Here is a 25527-nt window from a genome sequence, read left to right on the forward strand (position 1 = left end):
AGAAACATATGTTGCTATATAGCTTCACACTTGGTGAGTTGTGCTGAGTACTAAGTCCTAATCATTGGCCTGTAAATGGCCTCAGAATTTGGTTCTAAAATACATAGAAATATTCGGCGATTCAAAGTTAATCATAAATCAGCTCTCCTATCAATACGAGGTAAAACATTAAGACTTGAAGCCCTCCTTCATTTATGCTAGAAGATTGATGGAAAGATTCAACGACATAATATTAGAGCATATACCTAGATCAGAAAATAAGAAAGTTGATGCGCTTGCAAACTTGACCACTGCTTTAACAGTCTTAGAAGACGTACCGATAAACATTTTCGTTTGCCAAAAGTGGATCGTGCCCTCGATTGAAAGTCAATACGAAGAAGCTGATGTGATATCTGTGTATACAGTTGATGAAGAAGATTGACATCAACCCATTGTAGACTATTTGGAGCATGGCAAACTTTCCACCGATCTTTGACATTGAGCTGAGATACGTAGAAGAGTTATGCGATTTATTTATTACAATGACACATATTATCGACGCTCATATGAAGGTCTTCTTCTGCGATGCCTAGGAAAAGAGGAATTGACAAAGGCTATGATTCTTTGGACTTCATTTAAGCAAGGATTTTAACTATCTCAAGGTAAGGGAATTCCTACTACTGGACTCCATTTGAGATGTAGAACGCAGTGGCTGATATGAAAGTTAGATTATATTGACTGTACTGGACTGAATGTTGTGCGTTTATATAGAAAGCATTACTAGTATACACTTTAACTGATTACAGACGATCTGACTGTAATGTATAGTACAAATTTTGTGTTTGGCTGTTATGTGTAATTTTTTTTGACCGATGGGTCGTGCTGTTGGATGAATATAGATGATGAGGATTTATCTGAATATATATAATTTTGGTATATTGATGGGTTGTACTGTTAGTTGAATTTATATGATGATCTAATTGTCAGGTGTAATTACATATTGATGGTTTGTACTATGGAATGGAATTACATGGTGTAAATGTGAGATGTAGTTTAGTTGCATACACTGGTTAAGGGTATTGTGACTAAACTTCGATTGCTTGACTGATTATGCATAGAGACTGAACTAATAGTTAAGATGCTTTGTATATGATTGCCATGGACTGTTTAGACTGAACCTAGGGGTAACTGTTAACTTTATCTATGGGGTAGCGTACCTTGCAGGCACGGTGTCCTACGGGATCACCACATGTTGTGTATCCTTTGAGATTACTAAACTGATATGTATATCCTTTGAGATCACTAGATTCATATGTGTATCTGACGAGATCACTAGACTGATTGATGTGTGCATCACAAGGGATCACTAGACTGTTATGTTATAGGGTACCCTTTAATAGGAAGCTAATCGTTAATTTAGATTTGTTTCTTTATCCTAAGATGTTCCTTATCTCTAAGGTAACATGACCATTTTATTCTAAGTGTTTATGTCACAACCCCTCCCGGACTACCTGCTACCTTAGACCAAAAGATGGCGTGAAGCCAACGAACAACACTTTTCTGTACCTGTATCTGTCGACTCTGCTTAAAACTTCCATGTGATGAACTTTCCAATCTAGTATATAAACTATTATACATGCAACAAAACACAGCAGATCTTAGGCTAATCAAACACAGCTAGTCAAACACATACATGAAGTGTACCTCAAAATTTACCGATTTCACGAGTAAACCTAAAGACACCTTAATCAAAATATAACCAACAAAATTTACACAACTACAGCTCCTAAAGCTTATACAAACTGTGGAGTATCTATAACATACAAGGGTGTATATACATCACAACACAACAGACTCTATGCCCAACTCAAAACACGTACTGGCAATCGATAATGAAGCTTTCGCAGACTAAGGCAGTCTATCAGGCACCGGGAACTCGATCTCTACCTGGAAAATGGGTAAAATATTTTGGAAAGGGTGAGCTATGAAGTTCAGTGAGTGACTCAGTTTAAAACTATGAATTTAAAGATAAGAGCACATGAAAACTTTACACATATAAATCTGTTTATACAAGTCGTAAATGTAAACGTGTAGTAGTAAGAATAGCTTCCTTAAATACTCAGCATATTCATCATTGAAATCTAGCAAGGCATATCAAGTATATCGAAGCATTTTAACTAACATGACGAATCTACGTTGTGTAGGGTACACCTAGTACAACAACGTTTACAAGCACTACGATGTAGTGGGGCCCGCTCAGCACTCCCATCGTCTTTGTCGTAGTGGGGCCCACCCAGCACTCACGACAGCATCGTTGTTACGGAGTACACTCAATGTCAACAACGGAATCTAACTAGTGTGCACACGGTAATCTCTAGCCTCAGGCTCAAGATCTCAGTCATGTAGTTAATGAAAATTTCATAAATCATCTTAAAATATTAAAACATGCCTGCTTATAAATTTTACACAGCTCGAACTTTACTCAGCTCTTTCGTGGAAAATTGTAGTTCTTAAAACAAAACTTCATACTAATTCATGTTTTGCTTAAAATATTGTGGTTTAAATACTTTCCAAACATTTAATATCTACATGCTAGCATAAATTTCTTTAAGAAATCTAGTCTCCAAATGTATACTTGAAAATAGTCATGAAATTCAAATACCTTTCATGGCTTCGTAAATAAACATTTATCGCATTCAATCATAATAACAGTTATGGAAAATATTTCAAAGTTGGTTTTGTCACTCACAGTCTTAGGCTAGATCCTTGGTCTATAAGCTCGGTTTAATTCTTCTCAGCCTGCCAACAACCCAACCGAGTATTAAAACTCTAAACATTCTGGTTTCCAAAAGATATACATAACATGCCGCACCAAAGATGACGCTCTGTAACGCCCCGAAGTTCGAGGTAAACTTTTAGCATTTTAAGTGAATTGTTCGGAAATTTGAGTTTTGGTAAAACGATAAAATAATAATATAATATTGATTAGATTATTATTATCGGGAATTATTATTACAATTTTTAATGTTAATATTTTCTTTTTATTTATTTAAAATAAATATTAATAATTTTATTTAATATTATTATAATTAATTAATATTAATATTCTATTATAAATTTATATTAATTTTATTCAATATATATATATATATCATTATTTATTTTTATTATATTTAATATTATTATTAATATTATTATTATTTATTTTTATTACATATATTATTATTATTATTATTATATATATATATATTTTCAAAAAAAAAAAAGAAACCCTAAAGGCGCGAGCCCCCCCCCCCCCATCTTCTTTTTCGTTTTCACTTTCCTCGCGCGCCGCAGCCATCTCTCTCTCTCTCTCTCTCTATTCCGTTTCAGCGCCGCCGTCCACCATCTCTTCTCCGTGCACGCCGCGTCTCCAACTTCCCCGCCACGTTCCGTCTCCTTTCCGCCTGCAGCGTCGTCAGCTTCATCGTGTTCGTCCGCCGCGGCTCCCCATTCATTTCCGATTCCTTCTCGGCCTCACACAACAGCAGATCTGCCGCCGCTCGTCGCCGCTCCACGAAACAGCCAGCTGCGTTCCTCGTGCGTCGTCCGCGAATCGCCGCCGCCATTGCTCGCCGGGGGAAAATCGATCATCGTGGCTGCCGTTTTCATCCAACCCGACCCGAGGACTCGCATTTAACCCGAGACCCGCTTCCAGTCCGAGCCACACACGAATCCGAGTGAGCCGAGCCGAGTGAGCCGAGCCGCGAGCCACATTGAGCCGAGCCGCGAGCCGAGTTGAGCCGAGCCGCGAGCCGAGTTGAGCCGAGCCACAAGCCGAGCTGTGAGCCGAGGCCAAGCCGAGCCGAGCTCCTTGTTTCACCAAGCCACCTAAGCCTTCCTTCCTCTGCTCCGGGTCACGGTGAGTCTTCGGTAAGGATTGTTTTCGATGAATTCCCTAATGTTGCTACATCCGATTAGAGTTTGAATATTGGAATAAGATATGGCCCTACTTTTCTCCCTTGAAGGTAGTACAGAGTTGACGCTTGAGTTCTCGGGTCTCGCGGTAGGCTTGTTTGGAGGTAGTTTTCCTTTCCTTGGGTAAGTCAACGGATGTCGCTTCTGACCTTCTAAAACGACTTCTACTAGAGTCATCAACTAAAACCTTCGTGTTTTCATTTAGGTTGATCTGTTGAGCGTGGATTCGATCGAGGGGCATAACCGAGTATCAGGTAAGGGTTTTCCTACTACTGGACCTCAGATCGAGGCTGAAAACGTAGTAATCCACAGGGGATTACGCGTTAGTGACTGTACTGATTAACTGTATGTGTGTTGACTGTTAAGCACTGTTATTATATTTTGTCCGATGTAAAGGTACTGTGACTGCTAATTGTAGATTGGGATTCTATATTGATGGACCTTGAAGTTACGGTTCAGTATGTAGTAATCATTGGTCTGGATGTTGATCATGGAGTTTGGACGGGGAAGGACAGTGAGTCCGGTTTTGGTTGGTTAGTTGATTGAGTCTAGGGTTTTCCCTAATGGTGTGCGAATTGGTGACGCGTATAGCAACTGAGGGTGTAGTTGTTTAAACCTATACTATCTGACTGACAAAGCCTATGGCGGAACAGTAATATGAATGCCGTTGGGGTGTGACTATTGTGGACGGTTTAGTATGGACTGAGGGGTAACGGTTAGCTTCATTTATGGGGTAGTGTGCCTTACGGATATGTGCATCCTTCGGAAGCACTAGACTGATGTGTGCATCCTTCGGGAGCACTAGACTGATGTGTGCATCCTTCGGGAGCACTAGTTTGATGTGTGCATCCTTCGGGAGCACTAGACTGATATGTGCATCCTTCGGGAGCACTAGACTGATAGGTGCATCCTTCGGGAGCACTAGACTGATGTGTGCATCCTTCGGGAGCACTAGACTGATATGTGCATCCTTCGGGAGCACTAGACTGATATGTGCATCCTTCGGGAGCACTGGTCTGATATGTGCGTTCTACGGAACCACTAGACTGTTATGTAGGGCACCCCCGAATAGGAAGTTAACTGTTGTCCCCTAACGGGCCCAGTAGTGGGTCCGTTACTGGGTATGTTTATACTCACCCTTTCTCTTCTTAACTTTTCAGGTAAGGGCACGGCTAGGGGCAGACCGACGAGGGGCAGAAAGGATGCGTGAAGGCCATATGGACGTGTCTGGTTTTATTATCGCTTCCGCTGATGTATTTTGTTAGAATATCTGTTTTGGGGATTTTCTGTTGATAACTTACAAATTTTATTTGAAACCTTTGTGAATTTTGGATTTGATGACTTGAGATTTTATTCAAAACTTTTGCAACTGTGATTTGAAAGAGGGCCCGATACCGTTTTGTTGTTATATTCCTAACGTTTTAAGAAATCGTAGCTGGTTCATTATAAATTTTGTGTTGTGTGGTCGAGTCGTAGTATTGAGTAATGACCTCAGCTTAGTCCGGAAAGTTGGGTCGTTACAGTTGGTATCAGAGCCAGTTTTTAGGTTCTGTAGACTGACTTATAATGTGAGTCTGTATTTTGTGTCCTTATGGCTAAAACGATCCTTGCCACTCGTCAGGTACGCTCTCATGAAAGTATATGTATAACTCTATATACATTACCTTACCTAAATTAAACTGCAAAGTTAATTACCATTTATGACTAAAGGGATCACTGGTGGTTGTTAGGGAAATGCCGTCAAGGAGAGGTGCACGTAGGGGTGGTCGAGGAGGCCGAGGAAGAGGAGCAGGACGCGTTCAGCCTGAGGTGCAGCCCGAAGCCAAAGCCACTGACCCGGCTGCACCAGTTACTCATGCGGATCTAGCTGCCATGGAGCAGAGGTTTAGAGATTTGATTATGCAGATGCGGGAGCAGCAGCAGCCTGCCCCGCCAGCTCCAGCACCAGCTCCTGCTCCAGCTCCGGCTGCAGTACCAGTTGCGCCCCAGTTTGTGCCGGATCAGTTGTCTGCAGAGGCTAAGCACCTGAGGGATTTCAGGAAGTATAATCCCACGACATTTGATGGGTCTTTGGAGGACCCCACCAGGGCCCAGCTATGGTTATCGTCCTTGGAGACTATATTCCGTTACATGAAATGCCCTGAGGATCAGAAAGTTCAGTGTGCTGTTTTTATGTTGACTGACAGAGGTACTGCATGGTGGGAGACTACAGAGAGAATGCTGGGTGGTGATGTGAGTCAGATCACGTGGCAGCAGTTTAAGAAGAGTTTCTATGCGAAATTCTTCTCTGCTAGTTTGAGAGACGCCAAGCGGCAGGAGTTCCTGAACTTAGAGCAGGGTGACATGACAGTGGAGCAGTATGATGCGGAGTTTGAAATGTTATCCCGCTTTGCTCCCGAGATGATAGCGACCGAGGCGGCCAGAGCTGATAAGTTTGTTAGAGGCCTCCGACTGGACATTCAGGGTTTGGTCCGAGCTTTCCGACCCGCTACTCATGCCAATGCACTGCGCCTGGCAGTGGATCTCAGTTTACAAGAGAGGGCTAACTCGTCTAAGACCGCTGGTAGAGGTTCAACATTGGGACAGAAGAGGAAGGCTGAGCAGCAGCCTGTTCCAGTGCCACAGCGGAACTTCAGAGCAGGTGGTGAGTTTCGCCGCTTCCAGCAGAAACCTTTTGAGGCAGGGGAAGCTGCCAGAGGGAAGCCGTTGTGTACCACTTGTGGAAAGTACCATCTAGGCCGTTGTTTATTCGGAACCCGGACTTGCTTTAAGTGTAGGCAAGAGGGTCATACAGCTGACAGATGCCCGTTGAGACTTACGGGGAACGCATAGAATCAGGGAGCACGTGCTCCACACCAGGGCAGAGTCTTTGCTACCAACAAGACTGAGGCTGAGAAGGCAGGCACGGTGGTGACAGGTACGCTGCCAGTATTGGGGCATTACGCCTTAGTTTTGTTCGATTCGGGATCGTCACATTCTTTTATCTCTTCCGCATTTGTGTTGCATGCCCGCTTAGAGGTAGAGCCCTTACACCATGTTCTATCAGTATCTACTCCTTCCGGGGAGTGTATGTTGTCGAAGGAAAAGGTGAAAACATGCCAGATTGAGATAGCAGGCCATGTGATTGAGGTAACGTTGTTAGTTTTGGATATGCTCGACTTTGATGTAATCTTGGGTATGGATTGGTTAGCCGCTAACCACGCCAGCATAGATTGTTCCCGTAAGGAGGTAACGTTTAACCCTCCCTCGAGGGCCAGTTTTAAATTTAAGGGAGAAGGGTCAAGGTCGTTGCCTCAGGTAATCTCAGCCATCAGGGCCAGTAAACTGCTCAGTCAGGGTACTTGGGGTATCTTAGCGAGCGTGGTGGATACTAGAGAGGCCGATGTATCCCTGTCATCAGAACCGGTAGTGAGGGACTATCCGGATGTCTTTCCTGAGGAACTTCTAGGGTTACCTCCGCACAGGGAGGTTGAGTTTGCCATAGAGTTGGAGCCGGGCACGGTTCCTATATCCAGGGCCCCTTACAGAATGGCCCCCGCAGAGCTGAAAGAACTGAAGGTGCAGTTGCAAGAATTGCTTGATAAGGGATTCATTCGACCGAGCGTGTCACCTTGGGGTGCGCCAGTTTTATTTGTTAAGAAGAAGGATGGATCGATGCGTCTATGCATTGACTATAGGGAGTTGAACAAAGTAACCGTAAAGAACAGATATCCCTTGCCCAGGATCGACGATCTATTTGACCAGTTACAGGGAGCCACAGTATTCTCTAAAATTGATCTTCGGTCGGGATACCATCAGCTGAGGATTAAGGATAGGGATGTACCGAAAACAGCGTTTCGTTCCAGATATGGGCACTACGAGTTTATTGTGATGTCTTTTGGTTTGACGAATGCTCCGGCAGTGTTCATGGACTTGATGAACAGAGTGTTTAGGGAGTTCCTAGATACTTTTGTGATCGTGTTTATCGACGATATCTTGATATACTCCAAGACGGAGGCCGAACATGAGGAGCATTTACGTATAGTTCTGCAAACACTTCGGGATAATAAGTTGTATGCAAAGTTCTCGAAATGCGAGTTTTGGCTGAAACAGGTGTCTTTTCTGGGCCACGTGGTTTCTAAGGCTGGAGTCTCTGTGGATCTAGCTAAGATAGAGGCAGTCACCGGTTGGACCCGACCCTCCACAGTCAGTGAGGTTCGTAGCTTTCTGGGTTTGGCAGGTTATTATCGACGGTTTGTGGAGAATTTTTCTCGTATAGCTACTCCTCTTACTCAGTTGACCAGGAAGGGAGCTCCTTTTGTTTGGAGCAAGGCATGTAAGGACAGTTTCCAGAACCTTAAACAGAAGCTAGTTACCGCATCGGTTCTTACTGTACCTGATGGTTCTGGCAGTTTTGTGATATATAGTGATGCTTCCAAGAAGGGTTTGGGTTGTGTTTTGATGCAACAGGGTAAGGTGGTCGCTTATGCGTCTCGTCAGTTGAAGAGTCATGAGCAGAACTACCCTACACATGATTTGGAGTTGGCAGCGGTGGTTTTTGCTTTGAAAATATGGAGGCATTACTTATATGGTGAAAAGATACAGATCTTCACAGACCATAAGAGCCTGAAATACTTCTTTACTCAGAAAGAATTGAATCTGAGACAGCGGAGATGGCTTGAGTTAGTGAAGGATTACGATTGTGAGATACTGTATCATCCAGGCAAGGCAAATGTGGTAGCTGATGCTCTTAGTAGGAAGGTATCACATTCAGCAGCACTTATTACCCGACAGGCCCCATTGCATCGGGATCTCGAGCGGGCTGAGATTGCAGTGTCGGTGGGGGCAGTTACTATGCAGTTAGCCCAGTTGACGGTACAGCCGACTTTGAGGCAAAGGATCATTGATGCTCAGAGTAACGATCCTTATTTGGTCGAGAAACGTGGCCTAGCAGAGGCAGGGCAAGCGGAGGGGTTCTCCATATCCTCTGATGGTAGACTTGTGTTTGAGAGACGCCTCTGTGTGCCGTCAGACAGTGTGATTAAGACGGAATTATTATCTGAGGCTCATAGTTCCCCATTTTCCATGCACCCGGGTAGTACGAAGATGTATCAGGATCTGAAGCGGGTTTATTGGTGGCGTAACATGAAGAGGGAAGTAGCAGAATTTGTTAGTAGATGCTTGGTGTGTCAGCAGGTTAAGGCACCAAGGCAGAAACCAGCGGGTTTATTATAACCCTTGAGTATACCGGAATGGAAGTGGGAAAACGTGTCCATGGATTTCATTACAGGACTGCCGAGGACTCTGAGGGGTTTCACAGTGATTTGGGTTGTGGTGGACAGGCTTACCAAGTCAGCGCACTTCGTTCCGGGTAAATCCACCTATACTGCTAGTAAGTGGGCACAGCTGTACATGTCCGAGATAGTGAGGTTGCATGGGGTGCCAGTGTCGATTGTTTCTGATAGAGATGCCCGTTTCACTTCCAAATTCTGGAAGGGTTTGCAGACTGCTATGGGCACGAGGTTGGACTTTAGTACGGCTTTCCATCCACAGACTGACGGTCAGACTGAGCGTTTGAACCAGGTTTTAGAGGATATGTTGCGAGCGTGTGCATTGGAATTTCCAGGTAGCTGGGACTCCCACTTACATTTGATGGAATTTGCTTATAATAACAGTTATCAGGCTACTATCGGCATGGCACCATTTGTGGTAGGGGACAAGGTGTTCTTAAAGGTAGCACCTATGAGAGGTGTCGTGCGTTTTGAAAGGAGAGGAAAGCAGAGTCCCCGTTTTGTTGGGCCGTTTGAGATTCTGGAGCGGATTGGCCCTGTAGCTTATCGCCTGGCGTTGCCACCATCACTCTCGACAGTTCATGATCTGTTCCATGTCTCCATGTTGAGGAAGTACGTGCCAGATCCATCCCATGTAGTGGATTACGAGCCACTGGAAATTGATGAAAACTTGAGCTATACCGAACAACCCGTTGAGGTGCTGGCTAGAGAGGTGAAAACGTTGAGGAATAAAGAAATTCCTTTGGTTAAAGTCTTATGGCGGAATCACCGGGTGGAAGAGGCTACATGGGAGCGAGAAGATGACATGAGATCCCGTTATCCCGAGCTGTTCGAGGAATAAAACTTTCGAGGACGAAAGTTCCCTAAAGAGGGAAGAATGTAACGCCCCGAAGTTCGAGGTAAAATTTTAGCATTTTAAGTGAATTGTTCGGAAATTTGAGTTTTGGTAAAACGATAAAATAATAATATAATATTGATTAGATTATTATTATCGGGAATTATTATTACAATTTTTAATGTTAATATTTTCTTTTTATTTATTTAAAATAAATATTAATATTTTTATTTAATATTATTATAATTAATTATTATTAATATTCTATTATAAATTTATATTAATTTTATTCAATATATATATATATATATATATATCATTATTTATTTTTATTATATTTAATAATAATAATATTATTATTATTATTATTTATTTTTATTACATATATTATTATTATTATTATATATATATATATATATATTTTTTTTTTTCAAAAAAAAAAAAAAAAACCCTAAAGGCGCGAGCCCCCCATCTTCTTTTTCGTTTTCACTTTCCTCGCGCGTCGCAGCCATCTCTCTCTCTCTCTCTATTCCGTTTCAGCGCCGCCGTCCACCATCTCTTCTCCGTGCACGCCGCGTCTCCACCTTCCCCGCCACGTTCCGTCTCCTTTCCGCCTGCAGCGTCGTCAGCTTCATCGTGTTCGTCCGCCGCGGCTCCCCATCCATTTCCGATTCCTTCTCGGCTTCACACAACAGCAGATCTACCGCCGCTCGTCGCCGCTCCACTAAACAGCCAGCTGCGTTCCTCGTGCGTCGTCCGCGAATCGCCGCCGCCATCGCTCGCTGGGGGAAAATCGATCATCGTGGCTGCCGTTTTCATCCAACCCGACCCGAGGACCCGCATTTAACCCGAGACCCGCTTCCAGTCTGAGCCGAGCCGAGTGAGCCGAGTGAGCCGAGCCACGAGCCGAGTGAGCCGAGCTGCGAGCTGAGCCGCGAGCCGCACTGAGCCGAGCCGCGAGCCGAGTTGAGCCGAGTCGCGAGCCGAGTTGAGCCGAGCCGCGAGCCGAGTTGAGCCGAGCCACAAGCCGAGCTGTGAGCCGAGGCCAAGCCGAGCCGAGCCGAGGTGGAGCCGAGCCGAACGCCTTAAAGCCGAGCCGAGCTCCTTGTTTCACCAAGCCACCTAAGCCTTCCTTCCTCCGCTCCGGGTCACGGTGAGTCTTCGGTAAGGATTGTTTTCGATGAATTCCCTAATGTTGCTACATCCGATTAGAGTTTGAATATTGGAATAAGATATGGCCCTACTTTTCTCCCTTGAAGGTAGTACAGAGTTGACGCTTGAGTTCTCGGGTCTCGCGGTAGGCTTGTTTGGAGGTAGTTTTCCTTTTCTTGGGTAAGTCAACGGATGTCGCTTCTGACCTTCTAAAACGACTTCTAGTAGAGTCATCAACTAAAACCTTCGTGTTTTCATTTAGGTTGATCTGTTGAGCGTGGATTCGATCGAGGGGCATAACCGAGTATCAGGTAAGGGTTTTCCTACTACTGGACCTCAGATCGAGGCTGAAAACGTAGTAATCCACAGGGGATTACGCGTTAGTGACTGTACTGAATAACTGTATGTGTGTTGACTGTTAAGCACTGTTATTATATTTTGTCTGATGTAAAGGTACTGTGACTGCTAATTGTAGATTGGGATTCTATATTGATGGACCTTGAAGTTACGGTTCAGTATGTAGTAATCATTGGTCTGGATGTTGATCATGGAGTTTGGACGGGGAAGGACAGTGAGTCCGGTTTTGGTTGGTTAGTTGATTGAGTCTAGGGTTTTCCCTAATGGTGTGCGAATTGGTGACGCGTATAGCAACTGAGGGTGTAGTTGTTTAAACCTATACTATCTGACTGACAAAGCCTATGGCGGAACTGTAATATGAATGTCGTTGGGGTGTGACTGTTGTGGACGGTTTAGTATGGACTGAGGGGTAACGGTTAGCTTCATCTATGGGGTAGTGTGCCTTACGGATATGTGCATCCTTCGGAAGCACTAGACTGATATGTGCATCCTTCGGGAGCACTAGACTGATATGTGCATCCTTCGGGAGCACTAGACTGATGTGTGCATCCTTCGGGAGCACTAGACTGATATGTGCATCCTTCGGGAGCACTAGACTGATAGGTGCATCCTTCGGGAGCACTAGACTGATGTGCATCCTTCGGGAGCACTAGACTGATATGTGCATCCTTCGGGAGCACTAGACTGATATGTGCATCCTTCGGGAGCACTGGACTGATATGTGCGTTCTACGGAACCACTAGACTGTTATGTAGGGCACCTCCGAATAGGAAGTTAACTGTTGTCCCCTAACGGGCCCAGTAGTGGGTCCCTTACTGGGTATGTTTATACTCACCCTTTCTCTTCTTAACTTTTCAGGTAAGGGCACGGCTAGGGGCAGACCGACGAGGGGCAGAAAGGATGCGTGGGGCAGAAAGGATGCGTGAAGGCCATATGGACGTGTCTGGTTTTATTATCGCTTCCGCTGATGTATTTTGTTAGAATATCTGTTTTGGGGATTTTCTGTTGATAACTTACAAATTTTATTTGAAACCTTTGTGAATTTTGGATTTGATGACTTGAGATTTTATTCAAAACTTTTGCAACTGTGATTTGAAACAGGGCCCGATACCGTTTTGTTGTTATATTCCTAACGTTTTAAGAAATCGTAGCTGGTTCATTATAAATTTTGTGTTGTGTGGTCGAGTCGTAGTATTGAGTAATGACCTCAGCTTAGTCCGGAAAGTTGGGTCGTTACACGCTCACGAAAACAAAGCTTAAGAAATAAAATCCTATTTCAACAATTCTCTAAAATTTCCAGATTTCTAACATAAACTTCAAAGGACTATAACTTTCTCAATACTTAACTAAAATGAGTGTTCTTTATATCAAAATCTTCACTTTGAGATCCTCTAAAACTTACCTGAAGACATATAAATCTGATTCCCCGTGCATAAACACATATGACCCTCAAAACAGAACCACTTCCAGAATCGCGCGCACACGACCTCTTTAACTTGTCCCTACAATGTAACTGATTTTTAGTCGTTTTTGCTTTACAATTTCTTCATGAAAGTTGTAGTAAATTGCATAAGCTTTCCAACCATACAAAATAGAGATTCTAACTCCACCGATACACTCTGAAATACAAGAAAAACAAGAGACCTTCTGATTTCGAGTGAAAACCAACTGCCATGTTTTCTTCATCAAAAAGCACCAAATGAATATCCGAATTTGCTCCAACGTTATTCATAAAGTTTGTTTAAAAATGAGTTAACTTTCAGTAAATGTAAATCTCACCTCTTAATTCCTTTTGAAGAGTTTAAACCGAATTAAAAACCAGTGATGTGCAGAATGAACTAAAATTCAGCCATGGATACACTTTGCTTGAGTTCTCCTCCTCTTCTTCAACCTCAAAATTCTAGTAAAATTTCTCTTCTTCTTCAAAACTCTCTCTTAGAAGTTCTCTGCAAATTGAAGAAAGAAAAAAAAATGGAAGTTGGATGTCTTCAAAATTCTTGGCAGTGAAGGGAAGAGAAGAAGAAGAAGAAAAGAAAAAATGAAATTTTCTTCTCCTTTTCTTCTTTTTCTCCTTTCTTTTCTTTCTTTTCTTTAATTTATTTAATAAAACTATTTAATATATAAATATATATATATATATATATATATATATTTACACTTAATTTCCATTTTCTTTTTCTTTTTTTTTCCACATTTAAAGAAATTAAACCAAGAAAATATCGGGTTTACAATTTACCTTCCCTTTAGAAAATTTCGTCCTCGAAATTTAGAATGTCCTTAACTGAAAAGTATCGGATATCTCTTCTTCATCTGATATTCTGGTTCTCAAGTTGCCTCCTCCGCTCCATGATGTCTCCACAAAACCTTTATGAGTGGAATCGTTTTGTTTCTCAAAACTTGTTCCTTTCTGTCGAGAATCTGAACTGGTTCTTCAACATAACTCAAATCTTCTTTTAATTCAACGGGTTGCTCTTGCAACACATGTGATGGATCTGGTATATATTTTCTTAACATGGATACATGGAAAACATCATGTATTCGTGCAAGTTCTATTGGCAACTCAAGTCTATACGCTGCTGGTCCCACTCGTTCCGTTGTCTGATATGGCCCAATATATCTAGGACTTAACTTACCTTTTCTTCCGAAACGAATAACACCTCACCATGGAGATAATTTCAAGAAAACTTGATCTCCAACTTGGAATTCTAGGTTTCTTCGTCGCTTATCCGCATAACTTTTCTGTCGATCTTGGGATATCCTCAGATTTTCTCTGATCAACTTAATATTGTTTGTCGTAATCTGAACCAACTTAGGACCTACTAACTTCCGCTCTCCCACTTCATTCCAGCACACCGGAGTTCTGCATGGTCTCCCGTATTAGGCTTCATATGGTGCCATACCGATACTAGACTGATAGTTATTATTATAAGCAAACTCCATAAGTGGCAAGTGGGTAACCCAACTTCCTTTAAGTTGTAGGACACATGCTCTCAACATGTCCTCTAAAGTTTGGATGGTCCTTTCGAACTGACCATCTGTTTGGGGATGAAATGATGTACTAAACTTTAGCCCTGTTCCCATTGCTTTCTGTAAACTAGGCCAAAATTTAGAAGTAAACCTCGGATCCCTATCTGAAACTATGGACACTATTACTTCATACTGACTCACAATCTTATCAGCATATAATCTCGCTAGCTGGTCTAACTAGATGTCATTTTAATCAGTATAAATCGTGTCGTCTTGGTGAGTCTGTCTACTATTACCCATATACCATCATGTCCACTGGATGTACGAGGTAATCCAAATAGAAAATCCATAGTAATATGCTACCATTTCCACTCTAGCACTGGCAAAGGATTAAGAAATCCTCCTGGCCTCTGTCTTACTGGTTTAACCTGTTGACAAATCAAACATCTATCAACATATTCAGCTATCTCTTGCTTCATTCCAGACCACCAATAAGTCTTCTTTAAAGCTCTGTACATCTTGGTGCTACCTGGATGCATAGCGTAAGCTGAACTGTGAGCTTCTTCTAGAATAGCATTCTTAAGCTCACTGATATTCGGAACACATAATCTTCCCTGTTTAACAATGGCTCCATCTGTTCCTAACTCAAACTCCACCTCTAAGCCTTTCTTGGATTTCTCAAACTTCTTCTGTAAATTACTGTCTTCTGACTGTCTTCTTACAATCTCAGTTACTAGAGAAGACCGAACCTGAAAATGAGCTAAGAGACTTCCTGAATCCTCTGTAGTTACTACTACCTTGGAACCTCTTAACTCATTCAACAATGCTACTCGAATACAACACAAGGCACTCTTCGGAAGTTTTGACTTCCTACTTAATGCATCTGCTACTACGTTAGCCTTACCTGGATGATACTCTATAGTACAATCATAATCTTTAATCAGTTCTAGCCATCGCCTTTGTCTCAGATTTAGCTCTTTCTGATCAAAAATATACTTCAGACTTTTATGATCTGTGAAATATGGCACTTTTCCCCGAACAAATAGTGTCTCCAGATTTTTAGTGCTAAAACAACTGCTGCTAGCTCAAGATCATGGGTAGGGTAATTACACTCATGCTCCTTCAACTGCCTTGAAGCATAAGCTATTACATTCCCATCTTTCATAAGCACACAACCTAATCCTAGCCTTGAAGCATCACATTAAATCACATAGTCCTTCCCTGTTACAGAAAGTGCCAAAATAGGTGCTGTAACTAGTCTTTTCTTCAACTCCTGAAAACTTTGCTCGCATTTATCTAACCACTCAAACTTAACATTCTTCCTTATCAAAGCGGTCAAAGGCAATGCCAATCGAGAGAAATCCTCAATAAAACACCTATAGTATCCTGCCAAACCCAGGAAAATACGTACTTTTATCGCACTAATTGGTCTTTCCCAATTGAAAACCGCTTCTACTTTTTGTGGATCGACACTAACTCCTTTTGTTGAAACTACATGCCCCAAAAATACTACTTGTTCCAACCAGAACTCACATTTGCTGAACTTAGCGTATAACTGTTTTTCACGTAGAGTCTGTAGAACAATCCTCAAATGTTCCTCATGAGATTCTCTGTCAACCGAGTAAACTAATATATCATCAATGAACACAATCACAAACTGATCTAAATACCGATGGAAGATCCTGTTCATGAAATCCATGAAAATCGTTGGCGCATTCGTTAAACCGAATGGCATAACTCGAAACTCATAATGCCCATACCTCGAAACTCATAATGTCCATACCTCGTTGTAAATGCTGTCTTAGCAATATCTGATTCTCTAACCTTCAACTGGTGGTATCCTGACCTTAAGTTAATCTTAGAGAACAACGCTGCTCCCCTTAGTTGATCAAATAAGTCATCGATGCGTGGTAAAGGATACTTGTTACGTATTCTAACCTTGTTTAACTGTCTATAGTCAATACATAATCTAAGGGTACCATCTTTCTTTTTCACAAAAAGCACTGGTGCTCCCCACGGCGAAACACTAGGCCTGATGTATCCCTTGTCAACTAGTTCTTGTAACTGCATCTTCTATTCTTTTAGCTCGCTTGGAGCCATTCTATACGGGGCCTGTGAAATAGGTGCTGTTCCTGGTAATAATTCAATGGTGAACTCAATCTCTCTATCAGGTGGCAAACCTGACAGATCATCTGGAAATACATCAAGAAACTCTTTCACCACAGGAACATCTTCTGGCTTTAGCTTTTCTCTCTGCACTACTACGATGTGTGCAAGAAACGTTGTGCAACCCTTCCTCAGTAATTTCTCAGCTTTCAAAACTGAGATTAAACTTCTAGAAATGGCCTTCCTCATACCTCTAAAAACCACTTCAGCAAAGCCTGGTTTTCTGAAAACCACTTCCTTCCTATGGCAATCCGTAGATGCATAGTGAGCAAATAAGAAATCCATTCCCAAAATTACATCTAACTTTGCAACTCTAGTGGTAGCAAGTCCACTAGCAAACTGATACCTTCTACTAAAACTTCACAATTACGTAACACCTCATTAACAAGTAAAACGTCACCAACTGGAGTGTATATAGCTAACCCCTCATATAAAGGCTCTAGCATCCTATTCAACTTAGTCAGAAATATACTAGAAACAAAGGAATGCGTAGCACCTGGATCAAATAAAACATCTGCAGGTACATTACAAATAAGAATCGTACCAGTAATAACGTCTGGTGCGTCCTCCGCTTCTAGTTGAGTCATAGCATAGACTTTTCCCTGTTGCCTCGGTCTTCCAACAACTCCTTTTTGCCTTGCACCACTGGTGCCCTCTGTTGGAACCACTGAAACTCTCGATTGCTCAACTGTCTGGGACCCAACTCCCTGATCTCTCTGAACTGTCATGTTCAACTGCAGACAATCTTTCTTGAAATTTCCTGGCTATCCGCACTGGTAACATACACCGGCACCTACCAAACACTGACCCCGATGGTTCTTGCCACAACTCATGCATGGTGTTTGCCTGACGGTACTAGCAATGGACTCCTAACCTGGTTGCGATCTTGCTGTTGATCTAATGGGTTGACTAGGTATTCTCTGGCTCTGTCTCTGAAAAACACTACCATAACTCACGTTCCTCGATGCTTGGCCTCCAGAGCGATTCTTAAAATCTTGAGGGCTTGAAATATTTATCCCAGGCATGAACCTCCGCTGCTCACGGCCTCTAAATCCACTAGCTGTTGAAGTCCCATGACTAAGCTCCACTGCCGATTTATCTTCTATTATACTCTGCTCCACACGAAGGGAAGTCTCCACTAACTGAGAGAAATTCGTCCACTTAGCAATGGCTGTAACTGGGGTACGTATTTCAAAACGCAACCCTCTTTCAAACCTTCGGCACCTGTCACTCTCAGAAGCTACAATAACGTCAGCATACCGTGAAAGCTCGGTATACTTCCTCTCATACTCAGCCACTGAAAGTGATCCTTGTTTCAACCCCAGAAATTCATCCCTCTTGGCTTCGTAGTATGTGCTAGGATAATACTTATCTTCGAATATGCCTCTAAAAGTCTGCCAGTCTAAAGCACGTGCATCACTGCGTCTTGCTAATATAGATTTCCACCATCCTTCAGCCTCTTTTTGCAACAAAAATGTGGCCAATCTAACCTTTCGCTCCTCAGGACAATTCATCACATCAAAACACTTTTCAAGCATATTCAACTAGTTCTCTGCATCAGCTGGATCTGTGGAACCCTCAAACACTGTAGCCCCTAACTTCTTCAGTCGTTCAATTCCGTATGTCTTTTCTAGATCCCTAGGCTCTGCTCTATCTGGCCTTCCTATTTCCTGTGTAGTTCTCGCAAACTGCTCGTTTCCTGCCCCACCTCGAACTCTTAGGGTACTAGATTCCCCTACAGATGGACCTTGGGTAGGACCTTGCATCCCGTCCTGATTCTGCCGGCGTCGTCTACCAGTACGTGGTGGCATGACTCCTATAATATGTCAACACATTAGACATACTATAAATACTTAACTCAAATACATGATACTAAATGTCTACTCACATATTAATAATAATTGGACTCACTTCTACCCTTACCTAGACCATACTCCACTAGTTCCCTTTAAGCTAACTTGATTTTCAATTATTTACTTTCCAGTTTCTTCTTAGAGCTAACCGCTCTACCTTAATTCCCATGGAGCAAACTGCTCTGATACCAAGTTGTTACACCCCCTCTCGGACTACCTGCTACCTTAGACCAAAAGATGGCGTGAAGCCGACGAACAACACTTTTCTGTACCTGTATCTGTCGACTCTGCTTAAAACTTTCATGTGATGAACTTGCCAATCTAGTATATAAACTATTATACATGCAACAAAACACAGTGGATCCTAGGCTAGTCAAACACAGCTAGTCAAACACATACATGAAGTGTACCTCAAAATTTACCGATTTCACGAGTAAACCTAAAGACACCTTAATCAAAATATAACCAACAAAATTTACACAACTACAGCTCCTAAAGCTTATACAAACTGTGGAGTATCTATAACATACAAGGGTGTATATACATCACAACACAACAGACTCTATGCCCAACTCAAAACACGTACTGGCAATCGATAATGAAGCTTCGCAGACTAAGGCAGTCTATCAGGCACCGGGAACTCGATCTCTACCTGGAAAATGGGCAAAACATTTTGGAAAGGGTGAGCTATGAAGCTCAATGAGTGACTCAGTTTAAAACTATGAATTTAAAGATAAGAGCACGTGAAAACTTTACACATATAAATCTATTTATACAAGTCGTAAATGTAAATGTGTAGTAGTAAGAATAGCTTCCTTAAATACTCAGCATGTTCATCATTGAAATCTAGCAAGGCATATCAAGTATATCGAAGCATTTTAACTAACATGACGAATCTACGTTGTGTAGGGTACACCTAGTACAACAACGTTTACAAGCACTACGATGTAGTGGGGCCCGCCCAGCACTCCCATCGTCTTTGTCATAGTGGGGCCCGCCCAGCACTCACGACAGCATCGTTGTTACGGAGTACACTCAACGTCAACAACAGAATCTAACCAGTGTGCACACGGTAATCTCTAGCCTCCGGCTCAAGATCTCAGTCATGTAGTTAATGAAAATTTCATAAATCATCTTAAAATATTAAAACATGCCTGCTTATAAATTTTACACAAAGCTCGAACTTTACTCAGCTCTTTCGTGGAAAATTGTAGTTCTTAAAACAAAACTTCATACTAATTCATGTTTTGCCTAAAATATTGTGGTTTAAATACTTTCCAAACATTTAATATCTACGTGCTAGCATAAATTTCTTTAAGAAATCTAGTCTCCAAATGTATACTTGAAAATAGTCATGAAATTCAAATACCTTTCATGGCTTCGTAAATAAACATTTATCGCATTCAATCATAATAACAGTTATGGAAAATATTTCAAAGTTGGTTTTGTCACTCACAGTCTTGGGCTAGATCCTTGGTCTATAAGCTCGGTTTAATTCTTCTCGGCCTGCCAACAACATACCGAGTATTAAAACTCTAAACATTCTGGTTTCCTAAAGATATACATAACATGTCGCACCAAAGATGACGCTCACGAAAACAAAGCTTAACAAATAAAATCCTATTTCAACAATTCTCTAAAATTTCCAGATTTCTAACATAAATTTCAAAGGACTATAACTTTCTCAATACTTAACCAAAATGAGTGTTCTTTATATCAAAATCTTCATTTTGAGATCCTCTAAAACTTACCCGAAGACATATAGATCTGATTCCCCGTGCATAAACACATATAACCCTCAAAACAGAACCACTTCCAGAATCGCGCGCACACGACCTCTTTAAACTTTCCCTACAATTTAACTAATTTTTAGTCGTTTTTGGTTTACAATTTCTTCATGGAAGTTGTAATAAATTGAATAAGCTTTCCAACCATACCAAATAGAGATTTTAACTCCACCGATACACTCTGAAATATAAGAAAAACCAAAGACCTCCTGATTTCGAATGAAAACCAACTTCCCTGTTTTCTTCATCAAAAAGCACCAAATGAATATCCGAATTTGCTCCAACGTTCTTCATAAAGTTTGTTTAAAAATGAGTTAACTTTCAGTAAATGTAAATCTCACCTCTTAATTCTTTTTGAAGAGTTCAAACCGAATTAAAAACCAGTGATGTGCAGAATGAACTAAAGTTCTTCTTCCAAACTCTCTCTTAGAAGTTCTCTGCAAATTGAAGAAGAAAAAAAAATGGAAGTTGGATGTCTTCAAAATTCTTGGCGGTGAAGGGAAGAGAAGAAGAAGAAGAAAAGAAAAAATGAAATTTTCTTCTCCTTTTCTTCTTTTTATCCTTTCTTTTCTTTCTTTTTTTTAATTTATTTAATAAAACTATTTAATATATATATATATATATATATATATATATATTTACACTTAATTTCCATTTCCATTTTTTTTCCACATTTAAAGAAATTAAACCAAGAAAATATCGGGTTTACAGTTTAGTCTTGTATCCTTTTGTGACCTCTATTTACACCCTAGTCTTCTCAACACTAGAGTTTCACTAGAATGCTAAACTAAATGGCCAATTGAAATTAGCATTATCAACGTTATTTATAAACAAAAGGAGAATGCGAACTCATAAGTAATATGTTAATCATAATACACAACTATGTTCTAAAGTACCTAAGACATTCACACTATTGAACCTCTTGAGAGATTTAGCTTATAATTATTGATAGAGTAATTAATTTTATTAAATCAAAAGTTGTTATAATGTAGTTCAGTGGAAGGGAGAAAACTAGAAAAACAGTGAAGTTCTCTTTTGCGACTTGGGTTACAAAAATGTCATCCAAATAAAGGGGCTATAAAAAGGTGAAGGAACTTTCTCAGACTTTTCCTTTCATCGTCTTCCTCGTCAATCGTTTACATCATGGTAACTACTTCAAAAGAACTGTCGCGATTGACAATCTAACTTGCATACAAAAAGATTCGAATCTATATTCATTTCGATCTATCTCCATCATCCACATATATCTACCACCATCTATATCGCATACAAAAAGGTCTTAATCTATATTCATTTTGATCAATCTATATCTATCGCGATTTATCTCAAATACAAACATGTCTGTTTCTATACTGATTGTATATATTTCATTTAACATAATTTATACTAGTCTTCTTTTTTTACAAATATAAGGTGAGCAAGAATCAAAAAGGTCTGAGTCTATATTCATTTCGATCTATCTCCACTATCCACATATATATAGCATGATCTATATCGCATATAAAGAGGCCTTAATCTATATTCTTTTCATTCCATCTATATCTATCACGATCTATGACACATATAAACATGTCTGTTTCTATATTGTTTGTATATATTTCATTGAATATAATTTATATTAGTCTTCTTTTTTACAAATAGATGGTGAGCAAGAATCAACAAGCATCGTGTAGCAAATCAATAAGGTGTAAAGCAAAGACAAAAGAAAGAAAAATAAAGAAAGAAAAAGGAATAAAGGTAACAAACTAGAATGTGAATATTTTTCTATATAACATTGTATATTTGTGTATCTTTTTCTTTATAGCACTCCGCATTTGTAAATTTGTTTAAACGTACCCTTGTTTGAAACATACTATTTATTATGTCATGCAATAGGTGAAACACTATCCAAACGACATTATTATGGAAGATGAACAAAAAACCCTTAGAATTACTGTATACTACAGCTTAGAAACATTGAATCAGATCAAGTCAAAAATAGACAAAAGCATTGTCTCTCGAGTTTTGACAAACAGTCCTTTTGGCTAGTTCCTTAACATTAAAATGGCCAAAATACCAACACAATTCCTGACTTTTCTATTAAGAAAACAATGCCATACAAAAAAACTAATGTCCTTGCTTTCAACTTCAATGGACATATAGCAGAATTTGGGCTGAAAGACTTTTGTTTTGTGACTGGACTAAAAGGTCACAAATTTCCTGAGTTAAATCTAGGAGAAAGAAAAGAAAATGTTCTGAAGAATGCGCTTTTCCGTCATGATGACTTTATAACAAGAAGAGATATAGAAAGAACTTTCAAAGCATTGTGCAATGAGGAAAACTCATTGAAAGAAAAACTAAATAACCTCTATATCTTAGAAGCATTTTTAATTCTCAAACAGCAACACAACCACATAAATCTCCCACATCTAGACATATTGGATAATGAAGAAATCTTCAAAGGCTATCCATGGGGGAGGTTATCATACATCCTAACATATCATTTCCTGAAAATAGCATCATACAGTGACAAGGATGTTGTACACCTTCAAGGGTTTTCCCTAGCTTTAGTCCATTGGGCTTTTGAGAAAATACCAAAACTTTCCAATTTAGATGTTGGGTTTGGAAGAAAGCTTGCAAAAGGAAGGACTACCAATTGTAACATAGGAATGTTTGGAAACAAGTGATTGGAGGACTCTAAACATCAACATTTTTTAATCTGAGAATGTAAGTAAACTTAGAGCATGCTTATATAAATATAAATATATATATATATATATATATATATGTCTATCCAGATAGACAATAAAAGATTTTCTATCCATGTCTATCTTGAATAGATGATGATATAAATCTATCACTATTTATCAAAACCTTTGCTACTACTTTTTCACTAATAATCTAATATCATTTTATTTGTAGTTCTCTGTGACACCTCTAGACTCATCAGAAGAAGTGTCTCAAACAATTTTGAGATATTTCAAAAATATTGAGAAGCAAGAAAGAAAAGTAAAAGCAGAGCAACAACAAAAAAAAAAGAGAGAAAGAAATGGAAAAAACAATGAAACAAATAAAATCTGAAATGATATAAGTGAAATAAGAAGAAATCAAGAAAAAATAGAAACAGAACAAATATTATTAAGAAAGGGAATAAAAGAAATAAAATGCATGTTAACAATGGTTATGACAAGCTTTAATGTTCCACCACCATCAGCCAAACTTCAACAACAACAGGATGAGAAAGAAGTTGCATATACAAAAGTCGTGGAGAAAAATAGACCACCTACTAGTAGGCTTGATCTTTGTTATGATGATGAACAAGTTAATACAATGGTGAAGTATGCAACAACAAATTGCCTTACGGTTAGTGCCTTATTCATTTTCCACTCCTTTGTTTTGTTCCATGTTCCTCAATTTCCAAATGAAATAAAACACGATTATGTTGTTCTTTTTTTTTACAGGAAACTGCTGTTTTGGAAACACAAAATAGCTTGGAAACAAGAGCAACAAAAGGAAAACAAAAGTTGATTGAAGAAGATGAGTTTGACAATAATGAAACTGAAACTAAAGAAGAAATTGACACTGATAGCAGTCAAGAACCACAAGAAGAAATTGACATTGATAGCAGTCAAGAACCAGAAGAAGTTAAAACAAAAAGAAACAAGAGAGACGAAAGAAGAATGTCAACTCAAGAATACATTGATACTGCTTCATCCTTCGACTTACAAATTTCACAATATTTTAGAGATGATTTATAATGTTTGTAAAGCTTCAAATCTTTAAATTTAACTTTCAAAAATTTCTTTATTTTATACTTGAGAAATTTGTATTCCATTTCACTCTTTATATCCTACACTATCTTGTAAAATGTATGAAGGGATCAATTACATTTATTACCACGATCGTTTATATTCAACAATACCATCATTTAATCACATAAATAAATATTCGCTTAAATAATATACTCCACGATTGCGTAAATTGTACAACATCATCGTTTAACATCTTATAAATGATATCCTACACGATAGTTTTGTTGTCGTTTATATTCAATAATACCATCGTTTAATCACATAAATAAATATTTGCTTAAATAGTATACTCCACGATCGCGTAAGTTGTACAACATCATCGTTTAACAACATCTTATAAATAATATCCTACACGATTGTTTAGGTGTACAACATCATCGTTTAACATTATATATTTTTCTAATCGTTTAACAATGCGATAAATTACATTTTTTAAAAGATCGTTTTGACTTCATTACACGATCGTTTATATATATATATATATGTTAAACAGTAAGGAATGTAATCCACATTTTAAAAAAAGCACGCGATACACAAATTGTACAATATTGCCCCTTTGGTAAAAATAACCAATATATACATTTCGCCTTCTTCGTTTTCCATCACTTCGATCGCAATACACAAACGCACTGATCACTCATCATTTCCTCTCAAAGATTTCCAATTACATTTTTCTCTTCACGTCAAAAGGGATTTTGCTAAATTTTTCTTACTATAACGTTACGCTTCATCTTCTTTATATTTCAAACATTTCAACTTCTGTCTTGAAAAACTATCGTGTTGTTCTTAAATTCTTATTCTCTAGCGTTTAGGTTTTCGGATTCATTTAAACTTCTGTACTATAGATTGTTAAATGTTTCAACTTATGAGTACTTATCGATTAACTTTATTACGAATGTCTTTCTATTTGGATTAAACAATCTGTTACATCAACGATAGTTTAATTTTAGGGTTTATGGTTTAGTGTTTTATAAACGATCGTGTACATAACAAAAGTATATTATGATCATTATTTTCAAGATGGTTGTATTCCTGCCACTGTCTTATGCCAAATGCACAAGATTAGTTGTTTTATTAAAGATAAACTGACCAAGGAATAGCTGCAGATGTTCCACAAATCAATTTTTGGTCCACTACTGAATGTCAACATGGTCTTCAACGGCCAGTTGATCCATCATTTCTTGTTGAGGTAGATACCTGAAGAAGCCAACACAACTGGAATCTATTTTTCTATTTTGGGGAAGAATGTCTGTTTCACCCAAACTGAATTCAACATCATAACTAAGTTGTGGCCAATCAGTGTAACATTGGAGAAAGACTATGATAATAAGCGCCTACAAACCCTTCTATTTAGATTAGAGAACAAGAAAATAATAACGTGCTTGGAACTTGAAGAAATTTTCAAAAACTTTG

At 39.6% G+C, this 25527-nt stretch overlaps 1 protein-coding gene across 1 annotated transcript; it reads right to left on the reverse strand.

Annotated features, from left to right (window-relative positions):
- Nucleotides 1-1707: 1707 nt before the first annotated feature.
- Nucleotides 1708-18748, reverse strand: LOC127148387 (uncharacterized). The gene is made up of 2 exons (XM_051081909.1): nucleotides 17228-18748; nucleotides 1708-1926 (listed from the first exon to the last, which is right to left on the reverse strand). The coding sequence occupies exon 1, from the start codon at nucleotides 18219-18221 to the stop codon at nucleotides 17553-17555; it is 669 nt and encodes a 222-aa protein (XP_050937866.1). The 5' UTR covers nucleotides 18222-18748; the 3' UTR covers nucleotides 1708-1926; nucleotides 17228-17552.
- Nucleotides 18749-25527: the final 6779 nt, after the last annotated feature.

Source organism: Cucumis melo, chromosome 3 (assembly GCF_025177605.1).
Source record: "Cucumis melo cultivar AY chromosome 3, USDA_Cmelo_AY_1.0, whole genome shotgun sequence".
Lineage (NCBI taxonomy): Eukaryota > Viridiplantae > Streptophyta > Magnoliopsida > Cucurbitales > Cucurbitaceae > Cucumis > Cucumis melo.

Bases quoted from the DNA above. Each gene is read 5' to 3' on its own strand.
- LOC127148387 (XM_051081909.1), bottom strand. From the start codon at position 18,221: ATGCTTGAAAAGTGTTTTGATGTGATGAATTGTCCTGAGGAGCGAAAG.